Source organism: Gorilla gorilla, chromosome X, assembly GCF_029281585.2.
Source record: "Gorilla gorilla gorilla isolate KB3781 chromosome X, NHGRI_mGorGor1-v2.1_pri, whole genome shotgun sequence".
In the NCBI taxonomy this organism is placed as follows: domain Eukaryota; kingdom Metazoa; phylum Chordata; class Mammalia; order Primates; family Hominidae; genus Gorilla; species Gorilla gorilla.
In genome coordinates this window covers 24,090,587-24,103,694 of record NC_073247.2, presented here as the reverse complement: position 1 = coordinate 24,103,694, position 13,108 = coordinate 24,090,587, and the positions used below count along the sequence as shown (strand labels likewise).

The window sequence follows — 13,108 nt, the reverse complement described above, 5'->3', positions numbered from 1 at the left end:
AAACAATATGTTGCTATTTAAGGATCTAAGAAGTTAGTCCATGAGACTCTCCCAGGAGAGTGATCACTTGGGTCTGGATTGTGCTGTTTGAAATCCTAGATAGGCCAACAGAGGGCTTTTCTCTTACTTAAGAAAATGTCCAGCAGTGACCAGTCTGGGATAGGGGTAGAGACTTCACAAAATCATCAGGGACCCAGGCTTCCTCCAGTTATATACTTCACAAGATGAGGGCCTTGCCCTCTTGATCACAAAGTGGTTCATGGACCTTCTGCCTTTACAGCCACATTGCAAGCAGGAAGGAGGAAGGGAAATGCCAAAAGAGGGGTCTGCCAGCTGGAAGCCCCCTTTAATGATCCTTCCTGAAAGCCCCAAGAATGACTTCAGCTTCCATCTCAGGGGCCTCCCCATCTGTAAGAGAGGCTGGGAAATGCAGTCTATTAGTTGATCACATTGCCTACCTCCCCCTGCTAAAAATCTATTTATATGTGGTCATACTGGTAAGGAAAAAGATGAGAATGGATATTGTGTAGGCAACCATGGTCTCTGCTGCAGACTTTAGAGAAACATGAAACTTAACTGAGCTTTGTGCACTGATTTTCTATCCATATGTAGCAGAGTTCCCAGGTCTCCTTATTTCATTTCTGGTTTAACGTTTCTTCCTTTAACCTAAATCACTCGGGCACTGCCTTTTGTTGTAAGTTCTCCCCTCCATTGTCCTTTCTTTTTTTTTTTTTTCTTTTTGAGACAGGGTATCACGCTGTGGCCCAGGCTGGAGTGCACTGGTGTGATCACAGCTCACTGCAGCCTCAACCTCCCAGGCTCAGGTGATCCTCCCACTTTAGCCTCCTGGGTAGCTAGGACTACAGGTGCAAACCACCATGCCCTGTTAATTTGTGTAGTTTTTGTAGAGATGGGGTTTTGTCCTGTTGCCCAGGCTGGTCTCGAACTCCTCGGCTCAAGAGATCCACCTACCTCCTCCTCCCAAAGGGAGTTGCTGGGATTACAGGTTTGAGCCACCATACCTGGCCCCATTGTCCTTTCTTCTAAGCCACATTGTGCTCTCAAATGTCCTTGGTCATGGAAGAGACAGGGGGTCTTCTTCAAGTTCTACCACAATATCAGAAATCACCTATATCAGTTAACTTTTGCTGTGTAGCAAACTACCCCAGAATTTTGTGGCTTAAAATAACTATTTTTATTATCTCTTAGGATTCTGTGGGCTGATTTGCCTTAGCTGGGCAGTTTTTCATCTGGTCTCACCAGAAACACTATTTTTGTGGTTTCCATAACTAGCAGTTATCCTAACAGATACAGTTACAGTCCTATATAGATTTTGTATGCCCAGATTCTCTCACACTAGGGATAAACAATGTGGTCCCCACCCCATCTTAAAAGGTTGTGTGTGTTGGTTGTATTAAAGAGAACATTGTTGAAGAAGAATTACTTAGGGTTTAAGTATTTAAAAACCTTCAAGAGTGGGGTTTTAATTTTGTATTAAAATTAAATTTTAAAGATTAGTAAGTGGATCACCTCTCTTTTTTTCCTACCATGGTTCAATGCCTTAATTGCTTTAGGTAACAGAGAGCAAATATCTGGAGAACCTTCTGTTTGGAGGGTGTCTTAGACCTGTTTCTAACCCAGAATCTTAAACAGAATATAAAACCGTCCTCAAGGAATACACTCAAGATTCCTACACAAAGCTCTTCCTGAATTTGGAAGAAAAGAGTAAGACAAAGAAGTCATCCATGTTTCTTTGAGTCCTGCTACCTGCTCATTTAGTTTTAGGTAGTTCTCTGAGGCTTTGAGCTCAACAATATATGCTGGCTGGGTATGGCGGCTCACTCATGTAATCCCAGCACTTTGGGAGGCTAAGATGGGAGGATCGCTTGAGGCCAGGAGTTCAAGACCAATATGGGCAACATAGCAAGACCTCATTTCTAAAAAATAAAAAACAAACAAAACCCCAATATATGTGAATCTGCTTTGCAGTTATAAGGCCTAATAAAGCAGTCATATTTTCCCATAATAGAAAGTACCTTTAAAGAATATGAAGTAATAGTGAAAAGATAAAAACTACATTTTTCAGAAAAGCAAATAATCATTTACATAAGTAAACACAGAATCAAGAACATATTTTCTTACCTAGAAAAATTAAACCATGACACAAGATGATGATTTGGATATTATTATTACAAAGAATTTAAATATACAAGTTTGGCTATGAAAGACCCAGCTAAGCCACTTAGGCAAAAGTCTATCTTTGATGTCATAGTTTCCAAGAAGTATCATAAGAGTCAAACAGTTAAACATTTCTCTGTGCTTTTTTTTCTATTTTCTAGAAATGTAGAGAGAAGCTCATCAACTTACTTATACAAATCAGATATACTGAGGAGGGGAGATAAACTGACATTTCCATATTTTATAATATAACATGGAAAGATTTAGAAATGACTGAGAAGATACAGTGATACGATATTTAAAGCAAATATTGGCATACCTTATACAAGAAAGGCATCTTACAATAATATTTCTGTTGGTACATTACAATTTTTCAGCTAGTAATTCTAAAATGCCAGAGGTCCTATGATGCAATATCAAAAAAACCAGGGAACTGACATACAAAGTCAAATATAAAGATAGTAACATTCAGTCATCCACAGATAAAAGGCTATCTGGACATAAGCCTGAAACAAGCAAGACGCCATCCACTGCGATTTCACCGGTTTTGCCCTTGCCACGTTCTGCTTCAAAAATGATCTAATAATGGAGAGAGAATAAAAAAATTACTCCAAACTGTTCAAAACAATGATATAATCAAGCTATTTAATAGCTATTAACTCGTGTCCCTATTTCATAGAAACTGGCTTCGACATTGAATATACAGTAATAGATTATTTTTTAGATGCCAGGTGTCTGCGCTGAGAGAACTACATTTGGTGAAAACAAGGTCATAGCAAAGCCCACATAGATTCTGAAAAACGCCATAAAGCTGAGAAGAATAAGATTTAAAAGGAAATTTTGGAATTCACATTTAAAGAAAAGCAAAACAAAAAATAAAATATGGTTTTCTTTACAAAAACCAAGTGAGAAGAAATTTGATATTCCCCTTAAACATCTAATAAAAAACTATATAGTCAAGGCCGGGCACGGTGGCTCACACCTGTAATCCCAGCACTTTGGGAGGCCGAGGCGGGCGGATCATGAGGTCAGGAGATCAAGATCATCCTGGCTAACACACAGTGAAACCCCGTCTCTACTAAAAATACAAAAAATTAGCCGAGCGTGGTGGCGGGCGCCTGTAGTCCCAGCTACTCAGGAGGCTGAGGCAGGAGAATGGCGTGAACCCGGGAGGCAGAGCTTGCAGTGAGCCGAGATCGCGCCACTGCACTCCAGCCTGGGTGACAGAGTGAGACTCTGTCTCAAAACAAAACAAAACAAAAAAACCAAAAAACAAAACTATATAGTCAAAGATATATTTAGATTTTTGTAGTTTATAAGAGTGTAATTATTTTTCTTTTTTTTTTTGAGACGGAGTCTCACTCTGTCGCTGGGATTACAGGCGTGAGCCACCATGCCCGGCCTAATTATTTTTCTTAAAATATTGGTTAATGTATTTGGAGATTATCTGGAATGTTGTTTTCATGTGTTGAAAATATTTCATAATATGCTATAATCACTTATGTCTAATAAATTTATTAGTAATCAAAAGAGAAACAAACTTCTTTATAGTTTAGAAATTTCTATATAGAGAGAACAGAGGATGAATACCAAAAAAATTATCTTCAAATTGGACACAAAATGACAGGGGACTCATTTAACAAAATTAAGGATATATAGTGACTATTTTATATTCATTCATTTATCCAAACATGTTTTCAAATAAATATAATTAAAATCAATATTTGCTGAATGAAGGTTTTATTTATTTATATTTATATTTATTTTTTGTGAGACGGAGTCTTGCTCTGTCACCCAGGCTGGAGTGCAGTGGCACAATCTCAGCTCACTGCAACCTCTGCCTTCCAGGCTCAAGTGATTCTTGTGCCTCAGCCTCTGAGTAGCTGGGATTACAGACATGTGCCACCATGCCCGGCTAATTTTTTAAATTTTTAAAATTTTTAGTACAGGGTTTCACCATGTTGGCCAAGCTAGTCTCGAATTCCTGGCCCCAAGTGATCCACCCACCTAGGCCTCCCAAAGTGCTGGAATTACAAGCATGAGCCACTGCGCCCCGCCTGAATGAATGTTTCTTCAATATTGTAATTTTTTTTTAAAAAAGTTCATGTTAATTTTATAATCAGATAAAACACTAGAAATCTTTGTTAAATTCAATAATTATGAAAATAATAATAGCTACAATTTATGGAGCACCTATCCAGTAACATTCACTTTAAAGAGAAGTATGTCTCCCATGCCTCCCATAAAGAGCAGACTAGGCCTAGAGGGTTTCTACAATCTTCAGTATCCCAAATAAGCAGATTTAGAGGACAACAAAATGATCCTGATTCAAAGATGACTAAAGTTACCCTGGAACAAACATAGAGGGAAAAGAATATTTCATTTGGAACATGGTATTCTTTAAAATAACATGCACATATAGCCTATCAAAATGAAATTCAACAATAGCCTACATATACTGCAGTTACAGATAAATAAAAATATACATTCATGTGCAAAGTAAAATGTGAAATATAAAAGCACTCATGTTACTGTAGTATGATTATGAATCTTTTCTTATTTTCAAAAAAGTAATTTCCTTTTGTCATTTCTAAACTTTTTAAGCTCAAACTTATATAAATTCAAACTTGTATAAATTGGCATTTTAAAGAAAGACCCTTTAAGAATCATGCTCACAACAATGCCATCATGCAATTATTCACTATCCCCAGCACCATCTCTTTTTTGCTTAATAAAGAATCACAGAATAGTCTTCAGAAATGAAGCAACTTTAGGCTTGCTGTCATCACCATATCCAGTTTTCTCTGGCTCTCCAAAGAGGAGAAACCTCAGGGAACAAATGGAGATGACAAGGGTCTATGACTGCTCAGTACCTGGGCTGCTCTCTTTTGCTCTCAATCTGAGTGCATTTTCTTGAGAACTATTGGAAACAAGTTATTACTAAGCAGCCAGTGATGGCATAACTGGGTATAGAAGTTTCTTTTTCATCTAGTCTCAGGAGGGAACTGCTTTCAGAAAGATGTTCCTTTTGCACCCAAAGGGACTTTTTTTAAAAAGTAGGGGTGAGCCAAACAGCAGACCCCTCACAGCAGCTGCAATGGGTGGGATAATGAGGGTGGCTATGTCTACATCTTGGCATATGGTGGCTTTTCCAACACTAAGACCCCTGACTGATAACCACTGGATAACTAGAAATAAATGTCAGGATAATTAATTGACATACTAATTTTGTGTTTTTCACTATATTTTTACCTCCTCTATCCCCCCAAAAATTAGGCAGGATTTTAATGTTCTTTTTTATCAAGGAGATTTGGGATATAACAATCAAAAGCAGACTTTTCTGGAAGATGGTCCCTTTCCTGACATTTGTTACCCACAAGCTTAACTTTCTGAGACTGTGGCTGAAGGTAGAAGGTTAAAAGGAGAAGTGGTGAGGGGAGCCATGAGATTCTCCAGGACTAGGATGCTGTACCACTGCATCTCCCTGGCAGAGCCCTGGGCAGAAAATGGTTGCCTGATGTTCCCATTGAGGCTAGATTCTCAGCAACAAGATTCCAACCCCAGTAAAGGTTTCTGTGTCTGGGCCTGGCATGGAAGTTGAAGAGATGAGTGACTTCAAGGGCCACGTAGGTGCAGAAGATATGGGTATCCATGGCCCCCATGATGAAGTAAAGATGTGTTGCCCCCTTCTTAATGTCTGGACCATTTTTAGCCTTTCAAAAGCACAGGCTACCCTAGAGAGGGGGCCCCTATCCCAACCCTGAATGAGGAAATAGCCAAGATTAAATTTCCCCCCAGCCTAATGGGATGGGGCTTTGGATTCAGAAATAGTTTGATTTCGAGAAAGCAATGTGACTTACCTTGTATGCCCAAGTTTATGCAGCAAGAGTCACATATGTTACAAATGTCCACAGCCAATATGACATTGCTAAACTGGAATATATTCTTTAGTCTGGATTAGTCAGCTTCCTTACCCTTCAATATCCCCCCATCAAGATTTCCCCTAGAACTGAAGAATTCAAGGAACAGATGCCTGGGTCTGAGAATGCCTCTTATGAAAGCATTGCTGTGTTCCAGTGTGATTGCTGGCCAGGCTCTTTGGGGGCATGTCTACAGAAATGTGCATTTAAAAAAAAATCACTGTTTTGCTAGTATACCCTCTCTGAAAGCTACCATATTATATTAAAAATATTCTCCATCACATGAATTCAGTCAACATGAAAGTAATTATGAATGCTGTGCAGAGGCATGTTTCAATTCTCCAGCAGGGGATATCATCCATATATAGCATGGCTCAGTGCCACAGTCCCCAAACCATGCTGCAAACACAACAAGAAAATACGTGGATTGGATTTGTATTGATTTAAATGTACTGCTATAAGAATAAACTCAAATTAATGCATGTGTCATTCCTAAACAAGCACTGGCTGCTTTTACCTCAGAGGGGAAGAGTGGTTAGGAAATTCATTAACCGGTACCCAACATATACTTTTATTTATAGTCATGTCTCATGACATATTTTAAATAAGATGTTCTGCTTTAATTAAACTATGACATGTAAATGAAAAGATGTTAAATTTGCATTAGTCATCTTTCACAAGCAAAGTATAAATGGAATCCCAATACATGGATCTACTAATTGCTCTTCCTATTATTACCACTTAATGTACCTTTTTCTAGCTTTCACCCTTTTTCCTTCCCACCTTGACCAAACTTTTCATTTGTTTGTTTTTTCGGTTTTTTTTTTTTTTGAGATAGAGTTTCACTCTTGTTGCCCAGGCTTGAGTGCAATGGCAAGATCTCGGCTCACTGCAACCTCCGCCTCCCAGGTTAAAGCAATTCTCCTGACTCGGCCTCCTGAGTAGCTGGGATTACAGGCTTGCACACCTGGCTAATTTTGTATTTTTAGTAGAGATGGGGTTTCTCCATGTTGGTCAGGCTGGTCTTGAACTCCCAACCTCAGGTGATCTGCCTGTCTCAGCCTCCCAAAGTGTTGGGATTACAGGCGTGAGTCACCTCGTCTGGCCTACCTTGACCAAACTCTTTATAACGTCCACAGTGGCTGCCTTCAGGCTCTGATCCCTTCTCTTTTCATCTTTCTGAAGTGTGACCTTTGACCCTTCCCCTCCAAAGAAAGAACTCTTGCAAAGGTCACTAGCCACCTCCTGATGGGTCAAACTGAATAGACTCTTTGCCATTTTTATTCTGCTTGTTCTTTCTCAGGGTTTCATCCACTTGACCAACTTCCTCTTAAAACTCTGTTTCCTTTTCGTTTATTAAACCCACTGTGCAATAAAAGATTAACTCAGTAGGTCTGGGTTGTCCAAACCATACACATTCCAAAGAAAGGTTTGGCCCTTGACTGGTTCTTAGGAGATAACCTCTAAGCCCTTGTAATACCCTCTTTGATTAAGAGTGCCTTTGTTTACCTGAGGCCTTGGGCCACGCCAGATAGTTTATGGTAACAATGTGACTTATGGTGGGGGCCTTGAGTCACATGGTATCAACTTGACCACTAGAGAGGCTGGAGACTAGATAACTAAAGTCAGCTATGCAGGTGATCACATGGGCAGACCGACCCCCAACAAAAACCTTGGACATGAAAGTTTGGGTGAGCTTCCCTGGTGGGCAATACTTTGTAAGTGTCATCATGCTTGGTTGCTGGGAGAATTAATAGCTGCCCATATGACTCTACTGGGAGACAAAAACTGCAAGCCTCTGCCTGGTCTCTCCTGGATTCTGCCCTACGTGTCTTTTCCCTCTACTGATTTTAATCTATACAAACTGTACTTGTGAATATAACAGCTTTTCTGACTTCTGTGTGAGTCCTTTTAGGGAATCACTGAACCTAAGGGTGGTCCTGGGGACACTGACAATAGCCACTCTCTCAGTTCAGTTTAAAAAAACATTAAAAAAAATCACCTTCTAGTTGCCATTAATTGTAGTAAGTTCTGGGCATAGAATGAATGAGCATGACATTCTTTTACATACTACAGAATGTATAGCATGTATAGCCTGATTTGGAAGGACGTTGGTGAGAGGAGCCTGACAAACAGGTTATTTCCATAGAACGTGATATGCATACGCCAGATAAGTATCCATGAGTTGTGCCGATTAATCACCTTGCCTATTCAGCTCCGAACGTATTCTTTAAGTGTAGGGAAAAAGTCTTATCGTTGTATCCTTAATGCCTACATACTTCAGTAAATGTTTTGTTTCATTTGTTAAATCATTGCAAAAGAATGCAAATATTGAGTTTAATCATTTTTTTCCCACTTACGCTTTTGGTAGCATCAGTTCCTTGATACAACTGGATTTTCCCTGTCTTCCACTTTTCATCCTCACTCGTGGTCTTCTCCCATGCCAGGGCATTGTTACTGTTTTTCACAAACACTCGAAGTTTCCCGACTTTGTCTCCGGCCAGCCGGTAATCAAAGAGCAAACAGAAGTTGCTTTGGGGTTGTAGGTCAGGTAGGAGAAGTTTCAATCGGCCAATGTCTTTCTTGTGACCTGCCAAGGCCGGAACTGCCATATAGAAGCCAATAGCTTTAAGAGAAGGGAAAAAATGCACAATTAATGAGGCAATTGTAAGGAGTTTGGCTTTAATGTATAAAAAAGCTATAAAAAGTAAACAATAGTCTCCTATAGGGAAAGCTGAAGTCCTTTTCATTTTGAACATAGGAATAAAAGTTTCATGCTAAAATGGATTTTAGGGATCACACAATTGAAATCTTTTGTTATATAGACAAATTGATGGTCAGAGAAACCGAGGAATTTTTTGCATACACAAAGCATACACAAAGATATGGGGTAAGAATCTAATTAAATGATCCTTTAGCACTGCAGGTAATCTGCAGTTGATGGAGAACTTGTGTTCCATAATTTCATTTCCATTTTGGTGACTTGAAACTTAGAATGCATTTCCCCACTGAGTCAATGACATGTAAGATGATCAGCTCCTTAAATGGGTCCAGAGTGTGGTGTTTAATCCAAAACACACCTGCACCTGTACTAGTGGTTTCATGGAGCTCAACTACCATGTGTAACATATCACTCCAATTTCTGATTTAGGATGACAGGAACACTCTCCTTCAAATCCTGCAAATCTTCTAAGTATCTTTTAACCTGTGGTGTAGTGGGCTTTTGCTCATCTCCAATCTTCAGGTTGTGGCTTTGATGAACTTGAGCAAAAACTCTCAAAGAGTAGGGTCTGAAGAAGTTGATAAGAAGGAAAAATTTCTATAGAAGCCAGGAAGAAGACATTGGGGAATGGGTGGTCTTCTGCTACTGCAAGTCAGAGATACTTGCAGGACCCAGGCTGACATTGCCTTAGTTTTCAATGCATCCAGAATCTGGTCTTCTTCCCCAGCTAGTAGGGTATCCAGATTTAGCAAATAAAAATATAGGATGCCCAGTGGAGTTTGAATTTCAGATAAAGTACATGTCCAAGACATACTAAAAAGTATTAATTGCCTGTCTGAAATATAGCCATCCTATATTTCATCTGGCATCTCTTTCAGCTACGCTTTCTGTCACCTACTGTGGCAGGTTTCCCTTTCTCTCCCAGATAAAGTCTGCTTTGAGCTGTCTTTGTGGTTTTATCCCTCTAATAATGCTAACTCATTCATGTCTCTTTTCTTTTTTTTTCTTTCTCTTTTTTTTTTTTTTTTGAGGCAGGGTCTCACTCTGTCACCCAGGCTGGAGTGCAGGGGTGCCATCATAGCTCACTATAGCCTCAAATGCCTGGGCCCAAGTGATCCTTCCACTTCAGCCTCCTGAATAGCTGGGATCACAGGTGTATGCCGCCACACCTGGCTAATTTTTTTCTTTTTCATTTTTTTGTGTTTTATTTTTAATTAATTTATTTTTTTGGAGATGGAGTCTTGTTCTGTCACCCAGGCTGGAGTGCAATAGTGCGATCTCAGCTCACTGCAACCTCTGCCTCCCGGGTTCAAGCGATTCTCCTGCCTCAGCCTCCCAAGTAGCTGGGATTACAGGCACACACCACCACGCCCGGCTAATTTTTGTATATTTAGTAGAGACAGGGTTTCACCATGTTAGCCAGGCTGGTCTTGAACTCCTGACCTCAGGTAATCCACCTGCCTCGGCTTCCCAAAGTGCTCCCAAAGTGCTGGGATTACATACATGAGCCACCGCACCCAGCCTATTTTTTTTCAATTTTTTGTAGCGATGGGATCCCCCTATGTTGCCCAGGCTGGTCTCAAACTCCTGGGCTCAAGTAATCCTCCCGCCTTGGCCATGTTTATTTTTCATATTTAGCTGTACGGAGGGAATGAAAAGCTCACCTAGAAATCCAATGGAGGTGCAGGAGGAGCAGGGGTATGATTTGAATGATGCAGAAGCTGAGAACCCTGGGGTTATTTGTGAATTGAGTGTTTGTAAATAGGGAACTTCCCTCGGACAGAAGACTCAACTTAAGACTTAACACAACCTTATATCAGCTGTGGAGGTCCTGGAATAACCTATGGGCTCCCAATATGATATAGCTCTGGTAGACATAAATTTAGAGATGCCATTATGGAAGAAAAGAGAAACTCAGGTTAGTTATCAACAAGATAGCTTTTCCAATGATATGATGTTTTCAGCCTGGTTAAATTTGCCCTTTGCTTACACTGAATCTTTAGTAAAAGTCCCATTCACACAACTGCTGTGTGAGATGTATCCCCTCTCCCCTAACCCCAAGTTCAAAAAGGAATTCTTGTTAGGGGATATCTAGGTTTTCTGATTGCATGTGAGGGCATGAAAGGAAAGATGTTGGAGAGGAATTGGTCTAGAGGAAGGATCTAAAAGAAAGATGTTTTAACTGAGGGCTGAGCCTATACATCCTGAAAGAAATAATTTGATTGATAAGTAACTGGAGTCCCTGAAGGTGTAACAGTTGTCTTTAATCATATAGTCAGTCTTCAGGAGACAGAGATTCAATTTGTGCTCTAAATGGGATCTGCAAGACAAACACTAAGGGGATAGTTAGGGTCCGTCAATAGTGTTTAAGTAGGCAATGGGAAGAGTGGGAAATCCACAGCTCACAGATAAGATTGAGAAAAATTCAAGGACAGGTGGCTCGAAAGAAATCCTCAAGCAACAAACAGAAGGGAAAGCTCAGTTCAGGAGTTCAGGTCATTGACTTGATGTTCATTATGGTTTTCGTGCTTTGAGGGGCCACTCTACTAAAACACCAGGTTTAGGTGGAGGTTATATTTCCTTTCAAGATTTATTTCCCCCATGAAAACAAAACAAAACAAAACAAAACAAAACAAAACAAAACAAAACAAAAACTACAAGATGCCATGGCTGGTAAACAGGGAAGAAACCATTTCTTTCTACCTTTTCCCTAACTCTCCCAAACTTTATACAAATCTCAGCATCTCTCCCTCAGCAGCAGGAGAGTGAATATGGAAGAGGTTTGCTCCCATATCCTTTGTGGTGGCAGGTGTGTGGGAGAGGGATTAAGTAGGAGAATATATGCTGGACCAAGTTAGTCATCTATCAAGGGAGAGCTCAGAAGGTCTAAAAGTTTCCAAAAATGACAAACAACCCTGCTCTGATGAGTAATGGGAATAACAACCCATCACTCATGGAGGGTTTTCTATCCCTTCACCATATTGCAGAACATGAAACTGTCAAATATAAATACCATTATCTCGATCAGCAGGATTCCAGTCAAAATCATCTTCTCTATCCTGTTTCCAGTCACAGATCCCATGATTGAAGCTGCAGTCAACCGAGATATTTAAATCTGCTAAAAAGAAAGAACATATTTCATAACCCCTAAAAGCATTAGGAAGATGTCTAACATTTGGGGCTTTGGAAAGCAATACCTTGTTTTTAGTTGCACAGAGTACAGATCATGACATACCCTGTTTTGAGTTATGTCTGTGAAGCCATTCTGAACAAATTCAGTTGTGATCTTAAAAAAACAAAAAGCTTTGGGAGGCTGAGGTAGGCGGATCACGAGGTCAGGAGTTCAAGACCAGCCTGGCCAACATGGTGAAACTCCGTTTCTACTAAAAATACAAAAATTAGCTGGGCATGGTGGCAGACACCTGTAATCCCAGCTACTCGGGAGGCTGAGGCAGGAAAATCACCCAGGAGGTGGAGGTTGCAGTGAGCCAAGATCACATCATTGCACTCCAGCCTGGGTGACAGGGTGAGACTCTGTCTCAAAAAAAAAAAAAAAACCCAAAACAAAACAAAAACCCTTTAAAAAAATAATAATAAGTAATGGGTGAGAACCCCATGCACAAAGAGAAACAGAATATAAGCAATTGTTTATCGAATTCAGGCCAGAAAATAAAATATCTCCTACCCAAATAAACCAGTGAAGATCTTGCCAGAACTTTCTACTTTCTTTTTCTTTTTCTTTTTCTTTTTGAGACAGGGTCTTGCTCTGTCACTCAGGCTGGAGTGTAGTGGCACAAACACAGCTCACTACAGCCTCTACCTACTAGGCTCAAGTGATCCTCCCACTTCAGCTTCCCGAGTAGCTGGGACTATGGACACATGCTACCATGCCAGCTAATTTTTAAATTGTTTTTTTTGTACAGTTGGGGGTCTCATTGTGTTGCCCAGGCTGGTCTTGAACTCCTGGGCTCAAACGATCCACCTGCCTTGGCCTCCCAGAGTGCTGGTATTCCAGGTGTGAGCCACCGTGCCTGGCCTCTAAACTGTTAATGACTGCCTTGTTTAGATGTGTCAGAGAAATATAAGAGTTCATTCAGCTAGTTTTAAGTTTTGAACCAGTGCCTGTGGTTACTTTTATGTAGATCCTGGCCCACTGTCTGTTTTATAAAGTTTTATTGAAACACACTATGCCCATTCATTCACATAACATCAATGACTGCATCTGAGCTACAATGACGGAGTTGAATAGTTGTGAAAGTAGTTTATGGCCCACAAAGCTTAAAATATG

At 40.1% G+C, this 13,108-nt stretch overlaps 1 protein-coding gene across 2 annotated transcripts in view; it reads right to left on the bottom strand.

Moving 5' to 3' along the window:
* Positions 1-2,169: 2,169 nt before the first annotated feature.
* The window catches only part of EGFL6 (EGF like domain multiple 6), a 63,761-nt gene continuing 52,822 nt past the window's right edge, over positions 2,170-13,108 (bottom strand). Inside the window, exons 10-12 of one of the 2 annotated variants that reach the window (XM_004063804.5) lie at positions 11,834-11,938; positions 8,459-8,724; positions 2,170-2,757 (exon numbers count right to left, since the gene is read on the bottom strand). In XM_004063804.5, coding sequence (XP_004063852.2) covers positions 2,647-2,757; positions 8,459-8,724; positions 11,834-11,938 — 482 coding nt within the window. In that variant the 3' untranslated portion in view covers positions 2,170-2,646. The remainder of the gene's footprint in view (positions 2,758-8,458; positions 8,725-11,833; positions 11,939-13,108) is intronic. The other variant, XM_019019816.4, reaches the window with a different exon arrangement.